Consider the following 22,809-nt stretch of genomic DNA (forward strand, 5'->3'; position numbering starts at 1 on the left):
CCTTATAGTCTTGGGCGACTTACCGCAATTGTAACGCACTGGGCAGCAAGATCCTTTGTTGTAAATCGGTGTACAACCATCAATATGTAATGTACATTCCTGCATTAGACATGAAGTGCGATTCTTTATGCAATAGCACAGTTCGCAAGGCTTATTGGGATTCGATGGTACTTGTGCACCCTCGGGGTAGAATTTACTATCAATACTGCAACCAAATTTCTCTGGAATACTGAGTTCAGTGCCTGGCTCAGGTGAGTGATGTGCAATATCAACCGGAACTATAGAATTTGGAAAATGAAGAAAGAGTAAAAACAAGAAAATTAGAATAAATAACAACAGTTTATGTAAATGGGTAGCGTGGAAACTGACCCTCGGGGCATGTGATAATCGGGCAGCATTGATCCTCACGCTTCTCTACAATGCAATCGTGACCGATTGGCTTCGTGAACGGACAAACACGCAAATAACACATGAGCATCTTATTGTGGCAGGTACAATTCAAGCAGGGCTCGTTCGTTAATATTCTATCGCCTTCATTGTAGTGATTGTAATTATAGTAACAGCCTTCTGAAAAATGGAACAAAGAAAGAAAAAAGGGTGAATAATAATTTTTGTAAAGTTTTAACTAATATTTTGGCTTGTTGTCAATTCTTAACACTGCCTAACGGTGAGAATTCGAATCAATTAAAAAAATCTAAATATTTAAATTCTTAGTGGTCCGATACTTGTTTTGAGGTTGATTGCCGAAATCTGTGCTAGATGACTTGCACAGCTTGCTTGTGCTCAAGGGAAACGGAGCTTGATCCACCACAGTAAGAAGTTAACTAAATCATGGATGGATAGAAAACGATTTCTTAGAGACTAAATTGCCCTCAACTCTCCGGTATTTGGCTGAAATGTCATGTCATGTCATCATGCATAGACTCATTGACCTAATAAATCTGCCTTTTCAGGAAATTACCACTCAAATTCACATCGAAAAAGCTGAAGAAATGGAGCCCGATCTCTTAATGCCAGATTGTTAAAATTTGGGCGAAGAAAAATTATGCATAGATTTGGAAATGGCAATAAAATTTTCACCTTGGTGGACCAATGTCCCTCTGTGCTTCAGGTTTCAGTCCTGGTAATCTTACCCTCAGTATCATAAACACTGCGAAAGGTAACAGTAATGAAATGTTCGAAATGCGCATTTATTCCTATATTGGAGAGCGGTCTTAGGCAAGCAAAGCTTTTCGGATAGCTCTTTTGCAGTTAGTAACCTTGAAAGAAGCTCGAAGGCCTTAGTGTCATTTAGGTATATACTGGCGAAAAACTAGCAAACATCCAGAAGTGTTGGATGCTACGGTAGCTGGGATGGGATCGATCATTGAACTCATCGTCTGATAGCTACATTAACGAGGTGCGTAGGTTGGATCCTTACGGCAGAGAAGTATTATTTTTTTGTCTGTCCACAATATGCAGCTAAAAGGAACGACTCGAGCATTGAGGTGGAGGTACCACTAAAGGTAAACAATTCTTTGGATATTATGCTTGAGTCAATATAAAATTGGTCTGCACCTTTCTGTCGTGCAGAAAAGCTCCGCAGGTGTTCTAAGAATGGCAATAGAAAATGCTTGGGTTACTGTGGTTGAGGGCGACGTAGCTTTTCTCCGTTCCCATTTTACCCAATATCTTAGCTTGCTTTACCTTAATTCATTTAACTATTAATAACAATCTGGCCATTCAATAACTAAGATTTATTACAACATCTAACATCGAATTACTCATGCGCATTTGTATTTATATATAGCATTGCATATATTGTAATTATAATTAACAGTAATGGGTCAACAACAAATATGACAAGTGTAATAAATTAAGAAGCTATTCGTAAATACATCACGCAACCACATTAATTTCAAAGCTTACAAACCAAATGTAAATAATGTGACCAGATGATTAGTGCAAATATCCAGCCATACAGAAGAGTTGTACACACATCCCCATGCATAGTGTTATATGTATAGGGTGATTCAAGGGTGATGCATATCTTTGACAACAATTATTTGTGATATCTTAATTTTTTTAGATTTTTTTCAGTCACGGAGCGATACTCATAAAAGTTAAATTAAAATGATAGTTCTGCAAGAAGTGTATTTCGGGCAAAATCAGCATGAGCCCTCAAGTACATTTTTATCTAAATGGATACAGTAACAAGCAAAACTGCTACATACGGCGCACTAGAAATCCACATGTCATTCAAGGAAGAAATAAGCACGCACAACGGGTCACTCTTTGGTGTGGCTTTTGCACTGTTGGCCTTTGCCACTTGCCACACAATGCATGAAAAAAGGGCTCTATTGCGTACGAATTTCCCAGGATGTTCAAAGGCTTTCGAGGAATCTTCTGAGGTTGATAAAATCTCAGTTTTCGAATTTCGTGGGTGTCCTCACGGGACACTTTCCACGCGGTATGCAAGCTGTGAGACTTGGAAATATTTCGAGTCCCTTTTGCGTTAGCTGTATGGAGGATAAGGTGGAACCATCTCCGCACCTTCTCCTTAGTTGTCCTGCTCTTGCTTGATGTAAAACATCTGATGAGCTTCATCATCATTCGTAATCCACACATACTCAACTCTTCTCCTTCCCCCCGCCCTCGTTCTCTCTCTCCTTTTGTCCTATCGGTTTGATCTACCTTACCTCCTTTGAAATGGTATCACAAAGGATGAATTCGATTTCCTCGACCAAGTGTGAACATTATTTGTGCAACCATTTTAACTTAAGCTAACCCAACCATGGATTATCTAGGAACCAGCATTAACAGCGATAACAATGTCAGCCTGGAAATCCAACGAAGAATCTCTCTTGCCAACAAGTGCTACTTCGGATTAAGTAGGCAACTGGTAAATCTACAAGGCTCTCGTCCGGCCCGTCCTAACGTATGGCGCAGAAGCGTGGGCAATAATAATATCTGATAAAGCGACACTTGGAGTGCTTGAAATCAAGATTCTGCGAATATCACAGCCGATGGATCGATCAGCTGTATGAGCTTTACGACGACATAGACATAGTGCAACGAATAAAGATGCAGTAGCTTCGTTGGCTTAGGCATGTTATCCGAATGGGTACAAACGCTCCGGCTCTGAAAGTATTCGATGCGATACCAGCTGGTGGTATCTGCGTTGGAAAGATCAGATCAAAATCGAGTAAGCGGTTATCGCGTCAATTAAGAAGAAGAACCCAACAATGCAGTCGCTAGACGTTTGTATTAGAAGACAGAAATGGAAGTGGCTTGGTCACATTTTACGCAAGGAAGGCGGTAACATAGAGAAGAAGGCAAGGGAATGGAACCCACTCACAGCGAGAGAAAGATCGCCAAAGGAAACCTGGAAAATAACTGTGAATCGCGAGACGGATCAACTCGGGTTAAGCGGACCAGACGGCGCATAGGTGTTGTTGGTGCCCTATGTCGTGCTAGGGATTCCAGGAAACAATAATGATGATCAACACAACCCAGAACGCATTAGCTTACAAAAAAACGTGGTCAAATGACCCCTGAGATCTAGCGAACTTACATTTACAATAGGATTTATTTCTCTCAGAATAGGTCAAAGGTGTGACCTATGCAAATAAGCTAGAGACGATTTCAGGGCCGTGCGTTATAAATTATATACAGAAATAATGGAATAAAAAAAATCGTTTCGATAAATTTTCTTGTGTTTTATTTAAAAAATAAAATCTGCGGGCTTATTGAATCACCCTGTACTTGTATATACATACATAAGAAGTGTGAACAGCAAAGTGAATGAGGGTAACAAATAATTAACGATTTATAAAAGCACGTGAGCGTCACTCACAGCGCGAGGAGGGTACGCTAATTCACAGTTTATTTCCATTTGTCGAGCATGAAACAATGAGCAAATGAATAAATGAGTAATGAGTTGTCATAACTCACCAACAACACAAACACTAAATAGCACTTTTAGCGCGGAACGCAAGGAGCTGACTAAACAGATTTGTATCAAGTAAAAATTCATGAAAAAAAAGAAATTCACACAGCAATAAAATGTCATAAAAGTAAACCACTATAATTGACGAGTTTTGAGTGGGTAGACCGCTAAGCGCGCACAAGACAAGCCGATAAGCGACTTTTGATTTTCACAGCTTTAACAATTTGAAACTGAATAAGAAGCTCAAGTGTCAAAAGGGTTGCGGGGTAACGACTTCAGCACGAACATTCACTACACCAGATAGAGCGATCAGCAGGTAAACATTGTTGTTTTTTCTTCGCTTATTGTTTTACAATGACATTTTACTGAGTTTATTTCATTGTTATGTATGTTTGTGGGTGCGGGTGGATATACGAGTACATCAAAAGCGTTTGTTCAATTAATTCGCTCACTCACTCACTTCATTGTTTCTTGTTTTTCCACAGTAACCCACTGTTGGTTTTCCTTAACAAGTCAATTATTGTAAATTATGTCTCATTATTGTAAATATGAATTTTAATGGGATAAATGAGGTGTAAATAAATGCACGTTTTGAAAGTGTTAAATGGAGTGGCGTGTCAGGCATTTTGGTTTATTAGCTTATCGCTTTGTTTAATGAATGAATTACATTTTTTTTCGAACAACCTTTAACATAGAGAGCATTTTTAGCGATAAAACTCATTTACGGTTTAATGAGTATATGAATAAAAAAATAATGCCATGTTTAGAGTGACTGTGTTGATCGCGAGGTACGCGAGACTCCATAATATCCCACCAAAATTACTTTTAAATGCGATTTGTATGATTGAACCACACTTTTTCAAAACTTCAGACGAAGTTTAGTTGTCTACGTCACCAATACCAATCATCTAACTGTTAAATGGTGCAAATGACCTTCAATATATTATATTAGGCACGAAATTATTAGTCTTTTGTGACTGACTTCTGCCTATGAATTAGGCATCCAGACCATGTTCGTTCTTTTCGCAGTAATCTTTGTATCGAAAAATGTATTCTCGCTCACCAAATGTATGATAGACAGTTTTCAAGTCAAGCAAGCACAAATATGGGCCAGGCCATTAATTGGTTGGACTTAATATGAGGGTTACCTTTAGATAGATAGATTATTTCGAGGTTTGCACTTTGAACTCATGAACTGTTGAGCCCTCTGCTCATCACAGTACCTCATCCCGACTCAGTTCTCTTATTCAATTCAGGATAGAGCTGTGTTGCATTGAGCGTATGTGCCTTTCTTCTGGCTCCAGTTGGCCGAGATCTCTCAACCTTCTCCGCACTATATTCAAGGATTAGAGTCTCCTGGGATTGGTCGCAAAAGCGACAAGAATTAGTGAACTATATTCCGATCATGTGCAGATGACTACGCAGTCTGCAGTGGCTTGCTGGAGTGCACCTGAGCATTCTCAGTTTATCCTTGGGTAGGGTTATGAGTTTTTAAACCACTTTCGGTTGTACCCTCTCAAGAAGGATTTCGTCTGGCGTAGCCCCATAGTTCGTTTCCAAAAAATCTTCCTTAGCCTCAGCTCTTCACTTCTAAGCTTTTCCTTGATGGTGTGTTGTCCCATAGCAAGGAAAGGATCGGGTCCTAATAATGGCGCGCCGTAGCGTCTCTTTCCAATGCGTTCGTTACTTCGTTCCCAGTTATACCCCTATGTCAAACGCAATTTTGCGTTTTTAGTAGATTCAGTTTCTCGAGACACTCAAGAACCAGCGAGGATTTAATCCCGCAGTATGACAGAGCCTTGAGCGCCGGCTGTCTGTCGCTCGGAATGCCAATTCCCTTATTCTGGAAACTTCTATCTAAGTTTATCACTGCACATAAACAAATGGCATACATCTCCGCATGGAAGATGCTTGAAAAACTATCCATCGGCACAGAACGCTTGGTTCATTTGTTTTTTTTAGTGAGTTGAGTGAATTTAGTTCCCCCAAAAGATGGAATTAACTCGTGAAAGCTTTCGTGCGATGATTTATTATGATTTTAAACGTTGGTTATCGAAAGGAGACCAGTGCATTGTTCGACTTACTTCGATTTTCGGCGTTGAAGCATCATACTTAGCCGCTGTAAAATGCTGGTACAACGAGCTCCAACGTGGCTGTCGATGCTTGTAAGATGAATTTCGTAAAGCCAGTCCAGAATCTTGGTGAAAGACCAAAATGAAGAAAAAAGGTTTTTCTAATAGCGGTCGCCCCTTGGCAGGCAATGGCAAACCTCCGAGTGTATTTCTGCCATGAAAAAGCTCCTCATAAAAATGTGCTCATAATTATGTGCCGCTTGGAGTCAGCTTAAAACTGTAGGTCCCACTATTTGTGGAACAACATCAAGACGCACACCACAAATAGGAGGAGAAGCTCAAACACCCAAAAAGCGAGTACGCGCCAATTATATATATAGTCCAAAAACAATCGATGATGTGACACACCGCGAGATAGAGATATCCTTGGGCATTAATTCGATCAGCATACAATTAATATTCACAAGCATTTGGTCGCCAAGAAGATATGGTCTCCTTGGATATCGCATAACTTGACAATTGCCTAAGAATGGGAGTGCGTCGATTGGTGTAAATAAGCTTTGCAGAAATTTGACCGAGGTGGTTCGAATCACGTAACATGATACGGAGCTTGGATCCATGCACATGAGCCGGAAACAAAGCAGCAATGGTCAGATGGGTGTTCCAAGACGAGTTTACTCCAAAAAAAGTTGTGCGCGGAAGAATCCCCTCAAAGCAACTGGGCGCCTCATCCCGTAACTGTAACATTACAGCAACTTAAAACAGTCAATTCAGAGTGGTATACAATCATTACTTTGCCATACGTTTTCGGAGAATTAATGAAAACCAATCAATTAAGGTAGACCAATCATACTCCACAATGCGAGCTCTCTCGTATTGGCTCACACAAAATAGTTTTTGAGCACTCAAAAGATGGAATTAATGGGTCATCCACTTTACAGCCCTGATTTCGTATCTAATGATTGCTTTTTGTTGCAGAATATCAAATATAAAATACGAAGTAAAAAGTTTTCAACGCCTAAAGAAGCTGTTAAAGGCTTCAAACAGCTCGCTTTGAAGGTATTCACATCTGAGTGGCAGAAGTGGTTTGTAAATTGGTTCAAGCGAATGTGGAAGTGGTTTTGTGTATGCAAATAAGCAACTATTGAAGTGTATAATACATCGGTACATATTTTTTGCATTCAAAATGTGTTTGTACCCGCACAGTAAATAAATTAGTAATATATGAAGGTGAATATATTGAAGTATGTTTTACTATTGTAATATATTTTTTTGCGTTCAAAATGTGTTTGTTTTCTTTCAAAAGTGCTTTAGATTTACGTCATGCAAGCATACTGGTCATACTGGGAAGTTAAGGGTTAAACAAATATTTCCCTCAAACAAAGATTTCCTTTAGATTAATCAATAACCTCCCTAACAATACCACCAATCGCTTGAAACCCCAAACACTATTCTCCGATATGTTTTATCGGGTATACCAATAGCTCACAATAATTATTTTCAATACTAAATATTTTACACTTTTAGTAAAACCACATAAATCAACTTTGCTCTTATTACCTTTCCTCATGATTGTTCTCATATTTACATTACTGTTCATACAAAACTGCATATTAAGTATCCTTTTTGACAAAAATTTAATTTAAGTACCCTATTTTTCAACGAATAGTGATCATTTATTGATTTAAGAACAAAAATGCGGAATTTGAATAAGTTTTTCTACACGAATTTCAAAGATTTTTGCTTGCCTTTAATACGAACTTTCCTTACCTGTGAATTGTTGAATTTCAGTTGCATCTTGTAGGGGAGCTAAAATGAGAACAAAAAATAAGCCATTGATAAGTTAAAGTTGAAAATAGTTGGAATAGTCCGGTATGCCCTACTCTGTCGTTTAGGCAAAGTACAAGGTGGCACAAAATTAATCACCCTAACGGAAGATTTATAATTTTTGCAAATAGCGTGGACGTCAATCATATCAAAAAGTGTTAAAGTAAAAATTTGCATTACCCAAAATCGTCTATTTTATTTATTTAATAAAATAACATTGGATGATTAATTTTTCGCCACCTTGTAGATATAAATCCTCAAATATAGAAATCAGATAGCATACATTGCTCATCGTTTTTTTGTATGGTGTTTGGTACACAACGAGCATATACTGAAATATTTATTTTTTCCAAGTCCGGTTTTTTTCGTATTTCCAACATCTTATATTAATAATAATTGTTTAACTTGACTAATGCACTGTGATAACGAACATTTCAAAGTTTCATAGCGACAAAGCGGCATATTTATCACATATACACAGTATGTTCAATAAATAACAGAATTTTTTATTTAAATCATGGAACACGTACGAAAAGGTACAAGCGTCAGCTTTCAACCGCAGCCAACTTCATGTTAATCGTTTGACAGGTTAAAAAGTTACGCGCTTTTTATTGACAGTATGTTTCGTGCTTGCGTCGTAAAAATAGAATGGAGCAAAGAGCAAATATTAAATTCTGTGTTAAACTTGGAAAAACATTTAGTGAGACGTACGAATTGATACAAAAAGTTTATGGTGATGATTGTTTAGCTCGTTCAAATGTACCTATATAATTGTTTTAAACGATTCAAAAATGGTCGTGAAGATTTGAATGATGATGAAAGACCTGGTCGTCCAGAAGCAAGTAATCGTGCTGAATTGGTGGAAAAAGTCCGCGAAATCATTGCTGTTGACGGAAATTTCACTGCAAGAATGTTCGCTGAATGTTGGCACTGGTACTATTTGGAAAATTTTAACTGACGATTTGGGTAAAAGAAAGGTTTGTGCACGCTTTGTTCCACACCAATTAAATGAAGATCAAAAAATCGCTCGTGTAGAGCATTGTAAAGACATCATTTCAACAGCTGAAAACGATATAGATTTTCTTGATTCGATCATAACTAGTGACGAAACATGGTGCTTCAAATATGGCCCTGAAACTAAGCGTCAATCTGCAGAATGGAAGACGAAAGGGGAGCCAAAAGCAAAGAAATTGCGTTTTCAGAAGTAAAGAATCAAAACAATGTTGATCACGTTCTACGATTCCAAGGGTATTGTACACCAGGAATTTGTTGCAGAAGGTCAAACTAATAATGGATAATACTATTTACAAGTTTTACATCGTTTGTGGTCAAGAATTGTTCGTGAAAGACCTGAATATCCAGAGGGGAAACAGCTGTTTTTATTGCATGATAATGCACCACCTCAGAAAACCAAAAATGTTCTTGAATTTTTGATGCAAAAACATATTTGTGTCATCGACCGTATTCTCCGTATTCTCCTGATCTATCACCATGCGACTATTTTCTGTTCCCTAAATTGAAAACTGCCATGAAAGGTGAATTTTATGATGATATTCCAGCCAATCAAGCAGCCGTGAAACAGGTGTTAAAGAACATTCGCTTAGATGACATAAAAAAGTCCATGCAGAAATTGGTTGATCGTTCTGAACGTTATATCGAGTTAAATGGAGACTATTTTGAATAAAAAATAACTTTCAAACACAGTACGATACGTGTTTTATTCTACATCTGAAAAGTTATATTACTGAACATACTGTTTATTTGAACATATATATTATTGAACATACTGTGTATACATATATATAATTGGCACCTACACCATTTTCTGGTGTTGGGTCGAGCTCCTCCTCCAATTTATGCGTCTTGATGTTGTTACACAAATGGCGGGACCTACAGTTTTAAGCCGACCTCGAATAGCAGATGTTTTTTATTAGGAGATATTAGAAAAAACGTTTTCTTAATTTTGGTGTTTCACGGAGATTTAAACCAACGCTCTCTGAATTCCGAATTCCGCGCCAACCCATTCGGCTACGGCGGCCGGTATTTCAATTAATTGAGTAATTTTTGATTTGTTGCGGTGCGAAAAACAATTTTATGCTTTTTTTAACATATTTTGTCCTATTGAAATATTTATTTTGCAAATTTATGCTGGAAAAATCCTTCGAGGAGGGATTCGCTTCAAAACACAAGAAAACTTGTGCAAATCTGAGTGCATAGTTATTAGTACATAAATATATTTTGAAAGAAGTATATGTTTGATATGTTTCATTTCCTTCTATGCAATTTATTCACTAAGTTACGTAAGAGCTTCAAGCATCAGCATAATTTGACGATCGAATACTTATACACAAATACATACAAACGCTAGTGCACTTAAATTCGTTTTTGTGCGGCCAAGTATGCAATAAAAGTACAAACGTGAAAAGTTAAAAGTACCAATAATAAAAATAACACATAAACAACCTGCGCTGACAAACTTAACAACATTGTTACCGATAGCCGTGAAATTGCGGAAAATTGCCGCTACTAATAACAAAAATGCCAACAAAGATACGAAAGTACCCACACACTTTCAAGCACTTGTACGTACAATAAAAAAAGGTATGCACCTTAACATAAATATCGAAGTGCAAACAGCGAATACCAACATACATACAACAAAAACAACACTACGAAAGCCACTAGTCGAGCCGCAATCCAGTTAACTTTGGCAACATGTCATTATCACATAATAACTGCAACATGCTGCAACAATAACAATTACAAAGCAACAGCAAATAACAACAAGGTGAAGTCAAGCCAGGCAAAGGAAGATTGAAGAGCAGAAAACAAAATCGTTTCGAGTGGAGCGAAAACGTAGAATTGAATGCAAAAAGCAAAAAAAAAAAAAAAATAAGAAAAAAATACGTGCAGCAGAAATTGTTAGTACACTTTAGTAGTCAAATTACACGAGTAAGTGACGTTTGCGTTGCATGGCTGCATTGTGCTGCTGCATTCGTAATAGTTGCATGCAGCGGTGGCTGCAGCTAACGTTGCAGTGTGACCATAATAAACCAGTAGAATGTGAACTTGCAACTGTTGTCTGGCCATTTGAATGCATGCGTGTGGACGTGTGTGTGTGTTTTTTATGTGTCTATGTGCTTGGCTTGCTCTTGTGCATGCAACATAAGACATATGTATGTATGTATGTAGGTATGTACATATGTAAGATAGCCACTAAACAAATTGTTAAAAGCTGACAGATTGTGCCAAGTTATCCACGTCTTTGCTTGAAACAACTCATTTACGAATTGAAATGGTGGCAACTGTGTGCTCGTATGGCAAGTGGCAAAGTCAGACATGTGTAGTTGTTGTGATGGTGTGAACAGTTTGTGACAAGTTATGATCATGTCGCTGCAGTCGAATGAATTTTTGTATTACGTTCGGTTGCTTGTATGAATGCAAAAATGAAGTAAAAATAATTGTTGTCTATAGATCAGTTATGCTGAAATTATCTATTAAAGCTCATTTCGTGAAAAAATCAGTATATGATGCGCATTGTATAAGTATAAGAATTATCCCCTTCCGTAGAGTTTTGTCGCAGTTTGGCGTACAGAAAATTCTATACTGGCTTCTCCCGTGCAAAAGTTCTGAATCTTATGGGTTCTTGGGTTGGGAAAATTTTGTAGCACTTCACGGTCTCTCGTGAAAGTTTTATAACTACCAGATGACTTCTAATATATTTCGTTGCCTTAAAGTAGAGACCAATACTTTTGCTAAAATTTCTGCATCTGCTGAGTTTTGCTTCCTCTGTTTGTCCAAACCTTGGAAGTGAATTCTTGCCCAAGATCGCGAATTAAGCTCACCAAAAAGAGTCAGAGGTATTTGAGAGAATATGAATTGCTCCACCAAGAAATATTCTTTTGTGCTGTATATCCGAATTTTATTTATTTATTTATTGTCTTTGCATGGATACATTCTTACAGACTATATTAAGCTAATGTACAATAGTTTAGTAGTATACTAAGAAAAGAACGATTTAAGATGATTGACTAAGATGCCATACGGCCATGTAAAATCAGCACCAGAAGAATTGAAAAATATATTTAAATCTGCACATGCCCTAGGAATCGGAGCATTCACCCCATAGTTGGTTCTCGAGAAGCCAATTTTAAAGGTTTCATACTGTCGGAGCCTCATATTGAGATCATCTGCTATCAAGTGGTTTTAAGGTGGGGGGGCATGGTTTTTAGGGTAAAACAAAATTTTTTTTGGTCAATCGGTGCAAAACTCACAAAGTCAGAGCATTATAACCGTTGGCCGCAACGACTCGGCTACCTGCTATGGTCGAACTTTAAATCGATTTTCTGGAAAACGACGTTTTTCAAGTCGGTGGACACTTTTTCTCTGATTCTACTCTACCGGTCTTCCTGAAATTTTGTACACACTTTCTCTTCATAATTACCGAGGCAACCCTCGGAGGTTTTTTTTTCAATTTTTATTTATTTTACAATAAACAATATTATGCGATTTATCGTCTAAAAATCGCACTTCTACTTCAAATGTTAAAAAAAATTGAAAAAAATTTTAATAAAGACTCGACAGGGTTACCTCGGACAATTGATTACCTAATGAAAACTCCTTGATTTTTTGATTTCAGATGATCCAATGTTGAGAAAAACTGTCCACGGCAAATTGCCTTTTTTTCGAGACGTCTGCGTAGATCTGCTGTCAACGGCTCAATTTTGTATATTTTCTTGTGAAAATTTTTGAAAATATTTTTGAAATATGAGTTTACAGTATACTAATTGGATAAATAAATTTACATGAATCATCTTTCCAAAAAAATTCATAAATAAGTGCATATTTTTAGTGGAATTAACCCTACCCCCCCCTTAAGTCAATTAATAAACATCGAGAGCGGTACGATGGTACAGGTTCAGATAAATTAAAGATCGGAGCGCAAAACGAAGAAAGACTTTCTGAACTCTCTCAATCCGATTAGACAGACCTATTTGGTACGGTCTCCAAATAATAGCGGCATACTCTAATCTTGATCTAACAGAAGCACAATACAATTTCGGCGAACGAATGCTAGCATCGCATATGATCGTCTTATGACGTGGTTAACATGGCTGGTGAAATTCAGCTTAGAGTCGAAAATAACGCATAAGTCTTTAATTTCCTCAACGGATTGCAAAGGTAAGCCAGCAATATTATACGAAGTATGCAAAGTATTGTTTGTTTAGCATATTTTACGTGAACGCATTTGCTAATATTTAGTGACAAATGGTTTAAATAGCACCAGTTCCGGACATTGTGCAATTTGGAACATAGAGTGAAAATGTAACTCGAAAATTACTACTGTGCGCTTAACCCTGTGGCAGAGTTCTAAGTTTTATAAATGGCGTGAGCTGATTTTGACATTCTTTTCTTTTGATTTCATTGTATTTTATTTGAGGTTATTTAATTGCAATTAGTTAAAATTTCATAATTGTAATTATCATTTTTTTGCTTTTTTTACTTTATGATATTTTATTTGATGATATTTTAATAAAATTTATTATATTTTATTTCACTCTATTTTGATTTATTTAATTTTTAATTTATTTTTATTTGATGCTATTTTATTTAGTTGGTTAGTTTAATATAATATATGTTTTTATTTATTTTTTTTATTTTACTAATATATAATTTTTTTTCTTTATTTTACCTCAATTTAATTTGATGCTATTTTAATGTAATTTATTTAATTTTATTTCAATTAGGTAGTTTAGGATATTTTTAGGTAATTTGAGAATATTTCAAGGTAATTTCTTTTAACTTGTTTTATTAGTTTAAATTCATATTTTTATTTAATTCAATTTAATTCAATGCAATTCTTTTACTTTGTGTTGACATAAAAATTAAAGAAAAGAGGAAAACTTTCTACCAATTTATATTATTTCTGATGTTATTTATTTTTCTCTGTTTTATTTTATATATTTGATGCAGTTTTATTGCAATTTAATTTAATTTTATTCCAATATATTTTATTATAATATATTTTGGTTGATGTTTTCTAATATAATTTATTTTATTTTATTTCATATTATTTTGACTTATTGTATTTAAGTTTATGTGAATTTATTTAATTTAATTTTATTCTAATTAATTTTATTTTTTGATATTTTATTTGATGTTAATTTGTTTTATTTTCTTTTACTTTGTTTTAGTTTATTTTGATTTATTGTGTTTAAGTTTATTTGGTGCTATTTTATTATTTATTTACTTAAATTAAATTTTTTCATTTAATTTTATTCCAATCACTTTTAATTTATTATATTTTGTTTTATTTAATTTAACTATTGTAAATTTAAATTTTTTTGTTTTATTCCAGGTAATTTTATGTTGCTTTATTTTACTTTATTTTATTTTTTTCAGATTTAATATTATTTTATTGTATTTAATTTAATTTAGTACTTATTTCACATACCTTTACCACTTCACAAAGATTTCATTTTGCCGCCACTCAAATTTAAAACGATAAAAGAATCCTGTTCCGAAAGGCCCATTAAATATATTTCCCGTTTGTTAAGATTGGGTAAACAGGCGAAGGTAACTTAGTTACTGTGTTGTGTGCCGAAAGTATGCACAGATATGCATGTGTGTAAATCCTGTCAGCTAACGGATGCCAATTTTTATTTTCCAATACGCCAACAACAAAATATATACCTGCAATCACAATAAATGCGACGGGCTGCATCAACACAATGCAAAGTGCTTAGCGGCAAGTGAACGTATGTACCTTGGAAGCCACTATAAGCATACCCAGGCCATAGAGCATACTCATAGTGATATATGTGTATATAAATGGGTGTATGTGTGTATGCGTGTGTAGCTTGCAGCATATGCCTAGAGAGCCTTGCACTTGTACTATGACCACAAAATCTGCATACGCAAAGCCAAACAAGCTCTTAAGCAGACACAGACAGACGCCACAAAACATGTTTGCGCATAAAATTCGTATATTAACAGCAATAAGAGCGCTTGCAACAATAGCCAGCAGTAATAGAGGCGGCAGTGGAAGTAGCAGTAACACCAGCTTCTGCAGCAGCTAATGCTGAAAAAGTTCGTGTCTTTAGTCTTTCGTTTGGCTAGCGTACACACCACAAATACACCGGCATTTCGTTCGAATCTCAACCAAGTGCAATATGGATTTTTTCTCTTTGCTGCTGCTTTCTCGTCTGGTGTAGTGTTAGTGACACGCAGGCGAAGGTGGCAATAGCTCTGGCTCAATTTACTGGCCTCTTGATGAACTGTTTGACTTACTTATTCAATATACAACACATGGCTGTGTAAGTAGTATGTTGTTTATTTGACCGCATCTGCGAACGCTGAATGCTATGCAATAACATTGAAATATTGCATTAAAGGAAAATTATGTCTCTAACTTGGTTTTTTCTTATTTTTTTATGTGCATTATACTTTTCGTTCTTTATTTATTTTGAACGTGTTTGTGATACATTTCTCAAACCAATGCAAAAACAGACGAATACTACAAATTAATTGCAAAATACTCTGTTCGGACAAGTTTATAGCTGTATTCGAGTGGTTGTTGTCTGGTGTGTTGTTGTGTATCGCCATATTTTCTACACTCAATACTAAAATTTTCTGTGCGTACATCAATATTTTTTTAATCACATTCGACGCCCTTTCTCACACTTCTTGCATTGCATTCCTCTTTTTGCTCCGCTCGTTCGCATTTACGTTATCATCTGAGCTTTTGATGCAAGAATATAAGTCATAAGTTGTATGAACTTTGTGTCGCCTTACTAACATAAAATACATACATACAAGGTGGCTCAAAATTAATCACCTTGTCGAAAGATTTATAATTACAAATTTATATATAGAAACAGACAAGCAATGGAGCGCGTAAAAGCCAAATTAAAGTTTCCATCACTCAAAACCGTTTTTGTATTTAGTAAAAAAGTTGTTGAAAAAACTGGATGATTAATTTTGCGCCACAGTCTTGGCTGCGGCCTAACCCCTCGTTGAAGTGGCAGGTTTCCTGGGCCTGCCGCGTGCTGTCAATGCCTTAGTAGAGCACCGATCTAAACACCTCTGATTAATTATTTTGTACATTTCAAAGTCCAGCTGTTCTAATGCTTTACTTAGAGCGAAAATACATACATATATTTTTTATTTTAGTGCATCTTAATTCTTTGCTTGTCAACTCATAATTTTTTAAATAATTTCGTTGTAGGCTGCATACAAAGTAAGACAAAAATTGCACCAGAGAAAAGAGAAAAACTGCACAAGAAAATGGCGAGTACCTAACTTGACTTCCAAGTTTGCGGAAATTGAAGCAAGAAATCCACTTGCAGCATGCCACAAGTTGCAACACTAAAGTTGTACATTGTTACTTTTTTTATAGAATTGCGTTTGCGCGTATTGTTAGCAGCAGCAGTATCAATGACAATTACGCTAACAAAGCGTTTGTTAAGCATTTTGAATAGTTTTCGTAAGTAGCCGCAACGCATTTGTTTTGTGCTTCAAACAAAGAAAACATACAACAAATCAAACAAAAAAAAAAACACATTAACTTTAAGTATGTGCAGACAGCACAGTTATTTCCAGACATTGTTGCTATTCTTGTTGCTTGGTCTTGGCCAGTGGCATGCATAGACTGGCATGGTCCCACCTCGGTAACGTGCTTCGCCAGATAGGCACACCCTCAATTTGAGAGGTGTACGTATTTTGTATGTATGCATGAGTATATGTTGTGTGTCAAGTGGTAGCGACAACGTCTCACTTGCTTGTTTTCCAACTCGCAGAAACCACAGCTGATGCTTGCCTTTACAGGGCAGTACCTTTGCCTGAGTTCACGAGTGTGACCGTGGCTCATCCACAGGCAAGAAACACGCGACAGATGGACAACTAAAGTTATCAACGACTTAAAATCTGGATTAGCAACAAAAAATTCCGAAGTAACTATTGGCGAGCAAATACTTCGTGTTTAAATAAGCAAATAATTGTGCTTACGAGTATTAGAGCTCTCGCCTGGAAGTATGCAATTCTTAGGAGCGGGTTGCGTGTTCGTTTGCTATTTTTTCTGTGCACATTTTAACTGGAAACTATACGGTTAAAACGCAATCATATCTTAGACTTGCCATTCCTCTAGTATGAATCTACTCAACCTATAAACTTTAAGGTAAAATTAAGTAAGTTAATCTTAAGTGATAATATTAACAAACAATGAATTTAAGCAATCTTGAAGTACTAATGAATTTTAATAATTTAAGAACGAACTGTACAAGTTAATAAGCTGTTGTAATTTCTATGTAGATTTGCACAAAAGCAAAACTACCGCTGCCATTATCTTATAAGATCTAATTTGCTGAATGTCTTATAGTAGATAGATTGCAAATAAAGTAAGTTATAAAAAAAAAAAAAAAAAAAAAAAAAATTTTAACTGGCTTATGGAGTAGTAGTTGCTTTCGATACGCTCGCTTAAGATCGGTTATGCAAGCGTAAGGGAAATATTAATGGGAAAGAAAGAACAAAATAAGCGAGTACAAGCAAGTTTCTTTATAACTGTATAACTCAAGAGTAAAAATATATGATTTTAATATCGATTTCAAAATGTTGTGTAAGTTCTTATTATGTGCGTAATTCTCTTCTACTGTGAACTCTGGGAGTAAACAGGATCTTACTTAAAATGAAAAACGGAGAAACAAAGCTAACTGCTTATGCAGATGACCTAGCCATCATCACCTTAGGAAGATGTCTAAACCCTATTAGTCAAGTTCTTGAAGGGGTATTCAGCAAGTGAGTAGTTGGAGCGGTACTAAAAGTAAATCATGATCACTATTGCAGTGTGTTCCAAGTTGAGATCTACGACTTAGATATAGAAAACACTTCTGCGAACTCTCAAATAAACTTTCGCATTGACCGCCCAGCAGTCATCAAAGCAATAGCAGCTGCAATGATAAACTCACACTGCGAACGAAGATGCCGGAATAGGATGAATGAACTACGAACTGATAAACTAACCACAATCTACTGAGCTCCAGGACACAAGGGAATTTAAGCAAACGAGAAAGTGGATATACTAGACAAAGCAGGCGCAAATCTTCGGGCAGCTAGAACGACCACCACTCTGCAAACAACGACTGGATTTAGATGCAGCAATGATTCAAGAAGCGAACACAAGACGGGAAAGAACCAGCTCATGCAGGAACGCGAAAATCATGCTACGCAGGCACAATGCCAGGTCTACAAGGTCTGCATTTTATCTCCTACAGGAAAGAGTGTAAACTTGTAGGGGGGATACGGTCTCATCCCACCGTATGCGGTCAAACTGAAGCTAGTGCAGAACGATACATGCACAATAAGTAAGGAAGTCGACGCGAGAGGAACTCTGGAAAACCCTACTCTGTCTCAGCCCTACACTTAGCAAAACAAGAATAAACTGCTCAGATTTTGCCTCATTTTCGACCTTAAAAAATGTGGCAGGTCAAACAATTAGCAGCTTTCTTAAATTATTTAAACTGTGTACTAAATATAAAGTTATTAAACTCTTCATATAATCACTTGATATCACTGTGGATCATTTTCTGGTATATGTGCTATCTACAGGACAAGTCAAGTTCAACCTAGGTTAGGTTTGGCAGCCGCATCGCACATAGAGACAGCGATGCCACTTGGACCACGAAATGGGTCCGTTGTGACCAAACCTAAACTTTATGTTCTTCAGAGCTACAGAGTTGCTGTCAGGCTTTGTCTATAAAAACTGAACTTTTCAACTGAACTGAACTGTTTTACCCTGCAATATTAGCCACATCTATCCACAAACATATTTTTGCATTTATTTAAGGCCATAGACATCCGCGTAAAATTTGAAATTTGCATAATGCAAAATAAATGCTATCAAGGCAGTGGCATTACAACTGATCAACTTCAACTCTACAAACATCAATGAGAATTAATAAAAATATTAAAAAAAGGCTGCGTAGAAGTCCTACGAGTAATAACCAAGAGACTCAATCATCATCATAAATTCCTTGAGTTCCGGTATGGAACATAGGGCCACACCACCTGACTGGGATGCGTTAAAGGCACCGCAAATAAATTCACTGCACGCGTGTGTGTTTGTATGTCGTCAAGTATTTTTGTATGATCTATTAAGCACATAATTGTGTATGCACAGGAAGCAACTCAGTGGCTGGCAACGCACATTAAGTCACTTTATACAGATCAAACAATTTGCAAGCAGTGTAACGAAAATTGCATTATGCATGCGATGATTTATCCGTCCTGTGGAATTACATGCGAGTATTATGCCATGGAAAATCACATTAGACTCTGCAATTCAGCAGCAAGAAGATGCTAGAATAATAATAATAAAGAAGAAAACCAAGAAAAATCGAGAAAAAAAATAACCACAACACGGTAATATTAACCTAACTAACAACAGGTTTAATAGAAGTTATTTGCCAGAGTCCTAAACACACACACGTACATACTATGCTCGTAACACCATCACTCTATGTTGGATGGATGATGACAGGATGAGTAGATGAGGAATATGTGAGTGAATGAATGTACGCGCGCATATAAGCACATGTAAATGTATACGCACACATACACAAATATGTTTCTATTACGAAACGAAAACTGGGAGCGTTGCTAATTCTCAGAAGCGACCAAGTGGCTGCCTGTAGCTGAAGTACGAAGATTCTATCGGATGGGTAACAACTGCAACAGACAGCCTGTCAAGAAATATGCATACATGTGTTCATACACACATACATACATACATATATGAGTAGCAAGAGATCGTAAGAGCTTCATAGAAAGACATAAAACTGCGGCAATAATTGCATGAAATAGGGTAACTAACAATAAAAATTGGCTCTGAGTAAAAAGAAAAAGATTATTGTAGAATAAATCTTAGCAGTAAAAAGATATGTATTTGTAGTTATATGCTGTATATGTATGTATATATGTATGATACATATAGTCCGAATATTGGTAGTAATGCATTGAAATGGCAGGAAGAACAAGAACTACAGCAAAGGAGTTGCGAGTAACCATCAGGCTAGGTGGTGGATTGATTCTAAATCCATTGGTAATATAGAACAAAAAGCCGGAAGAAGTACTCAAATTGTGCTCATTAGAAGCCTCCAATTATAGGCTTGCGGTTAAGCACAATGGATCACAGCAAAGGTCGCGGTGCACTATGGCTCATGTAAAACAGGAAATGTCGTGCCTTCGTTATTTGGAAAATATGCACACCACCGTCAAGGAGGAAAAATATCTTAAGACAATGAGAATTTTGAGCCGCTTCAAGCTTGCACTTTATTACACTATAATTTAATGGGCTACAAACCTGCATACCTGAAAGGTTTCTATGGAAATTGGTTGAATGCTTCAAAGTTCTCCTAAAGTTTGAAACTTGGATTTATATGTTTTTTGTTATCGAATATATTTTTATAAAAAAAATAATTTAAATTAATTTGGAAAAAATTTTTTTAGTACATACTGACGTTACCTCTGTTTAAAAATAATCAAGCCACGATCAGCAACAGCTAAAGCCACATTCACTGTTAGGCTAGTGCTGTAGTTTGTGGCAACCATAGCGCAAATAATTTTCCAAAATTAGTTTATTGTGAATACTTTTTATTAATCAATGTTTTGATATCCATTTCAACTCTAAGGCAGCAGCAAATTCAGAGGTTTCTCATGGCTTGCCAGGCGTTGACACTCTTTCTTCTACCAGCTGAAGTTTCTTGTCTGTTAAAGTGTGGTATTCAAATACAAATACAGCAGTCGCATTTTTAAATTTTAGTATTGAAATTAATAGCACTGTACGAGTGTCAATAAAAGCCAAGAATGTGGCATAGCAAATATGGAAGAAGAATACCTGTGAACATTGAGCCACCTGCCGTTTTCTCACATTTTTTCTTCCGGTGCATTGATGTTTTCCTACTTGGTATTAAGTGCATCTAAATTATTTGAAAAGCTTGTACAAATCTGTACTTTCCGTTAGTATTATTTTTAGGAGTTTACAATAGAATTTAATAGCGCCTTGTGGTCCATTTTAACGCAAACTTCTTACCCGTGTGGGTAATTTTGACTTTTATGTTTCAAAATATAAAAAAATTTTAAATTTGTGGGGCCGATGCAGCGCTAAAACGTTCCACAAAGAAATTCTGGGAAAATTTTTATACGGGTTTTTTCAGCTAAAATCTTGTCCTGATAAGTATTTTTAAAGATTAAAACAATTTACAGCTTATTGAAAAATTGTTATGACCATTTAGCTATCTGTTATCGAGAATGAAGGCCGCTCCTTCTTCCGAGTAAGGCGTGGAGAGTTCTATGGCCAACAAGTTAATCAAAAGTTCTCTGACAAAAGTTTTCTCTGAGGAAAAATTTAGCGCCTTTAGCACTTAGATGTTTCATGACGTATCCAAACAACGACCTAAGGGGAATTTGTGTTAGTTAGGTGAATAAATTAGGAAAATCGTTACTAATATTTAATTAGGGAATTGAGTGATATTTAAGCCACACTAAAGGTCTTAAAAGGGCTTGAAAAGAATACGAACCTCAAAGTTTGTACTAAACTGTAAGAAAAGACTAAACTAAAAGAATAAGAGGTAATGAAATGGGATAGGTGTAAATTTACGTGGGAGTCGGCACCTCGGCACTCTGTGCTGTTGGGCGACAAACACACAGTTCATAGGTTTTTCTTTTTTCTTTAGCTCCTTGTGGAGCTTAGGGCGTCACTGACGACTCGTTAGCAATATAAATTCAAATAAGTAGGTTGCTAGCCCTACACCTCCAAGCAAGATATGTATCTGTAAAAAGGTCTCACTTAGAGCTCTACGGTCCATTGTGTTGCCAGTGCTATGTGCCTCAAGGATGAAAAATATGTTGATCCTAAGCACATTTGTCAAGTTCTATGAAGAGCTGGGCAGTTGTAAAGTAGATATTCCAAAGTACTCTTAGTATTCGCTTCGTTACATGTGTTGCACGAATCGCTCTGGACTAATCGTATTTTGGCTACATGATGGGGGGTGAGATAGTGCCCCAACTCTAAATCCCACTCCAACCAATACTTTATAGTCTTTCCTAGACAATGATAAAATAAAATTCGCAGTTTTCGGATTCAAAGTCCTTAGCATACTTTTGGTAATATAGTTTTGTACGAGGTTGAGTGTTCTCATTAGTTGATATGAGTATGTTCCGTTCTCAGAGTATGTTCCTCATTTAGTTCCGTTTTCAGAAGTGTGAAGAAACTAACTTAAAAATGCGTGGTGCACAGAGTGTAAAATTTATAACTCTTGGGATGTATAAATAAAACTCAGATGGAACGTTAAGGCCTTGGTTAGGTTAGGTTATACTGGCTTATCAAAATTTCCACTTCAACTCAGAAGGTGCACACCAAATAAGGAAACTTATGACTATATTAGATGTCATATAGATATAATACGGAGAAAAAAGAGAATACAAAGCATTGCTTCAATACCCAACCGGCTTTCAGCACATTAAAGTGTCACAATTTTGAGTCAACTTTGAGTTTATCGACAATTTACATTTCCTATGACTCAAAATTGGAGCAGAAGTTCTTCATATGACTTCGAGCTCGAGGATCAACATCTTTTTTCAACATTTCTCATATCCATTTTAAATCAAATTCACCCTTTACAAAATAAATTTGAGGCAATCAAGCAAAAAAATTCATGTAAATTAAATAATTAAAAAAAGACACACCAGATTACCAGGAGCTCATTACAAAAGCAAAGCTTCATTACTTTCTAATTTCTTGGGCTTCTTTGGGGATGTGTTACTCTTATGCATATGTCTGTATATACGTACAAGTATATTTGTGTTTGCTCAAAACAACCTTTGATACAAAACTTTGAGGCCGTCATCCTTTCGCGGCACTCTACTTTTAACGGATGGCGGAAGGCGCCGCAAGATATACGTACAGTTCATGTTAAATGTACGCCTCCA

At 36.3% G+C, this 22,809-nt stretch overlaps 1 protein-coding gene across 1 annotated transcript in view; it reads right to left on the minus strand.

The window, feature by feature from the left end:
- Positions 1-22,809, minus strand: part of LOC128855113 (titin homolog) — a 172,832-nt gene that overhangs the window by 11,060 nt on the left and 138,963 nt on the right. Inside the window, exons 3-5 of the mRNA XM_054089755.1 lie at positions 7,771-7,809; positions 370-567; positions 24-278 (exon numbers count right to left, since the gene is read on the minus strand). Of these exons, the coding sequence (XP_053945730.1) occupies positions 24-278; positions 370-567; positions 7,771-7,809 (492 nt within the window). The remainder of the gene's footprint in view (positions 1-23; positions 279-369; positions 568-7,770; positions 7,810-22,809) is intronic.

Source organism: Anastrepha ludens, chromosome 2 (genome assembly GCF_028408465.1).
Source record: "Anastrepha ludens isolate Willacy chromosome 2, idAnaLude1.1, whole genome shotgun sequence".
NCBI classification, from domain to species: Eukaryota; Metazoa; Arthropoda; class Insecta; order Diptera; family Tephritidae; genus Anastrepha; species Anastrepha ludens.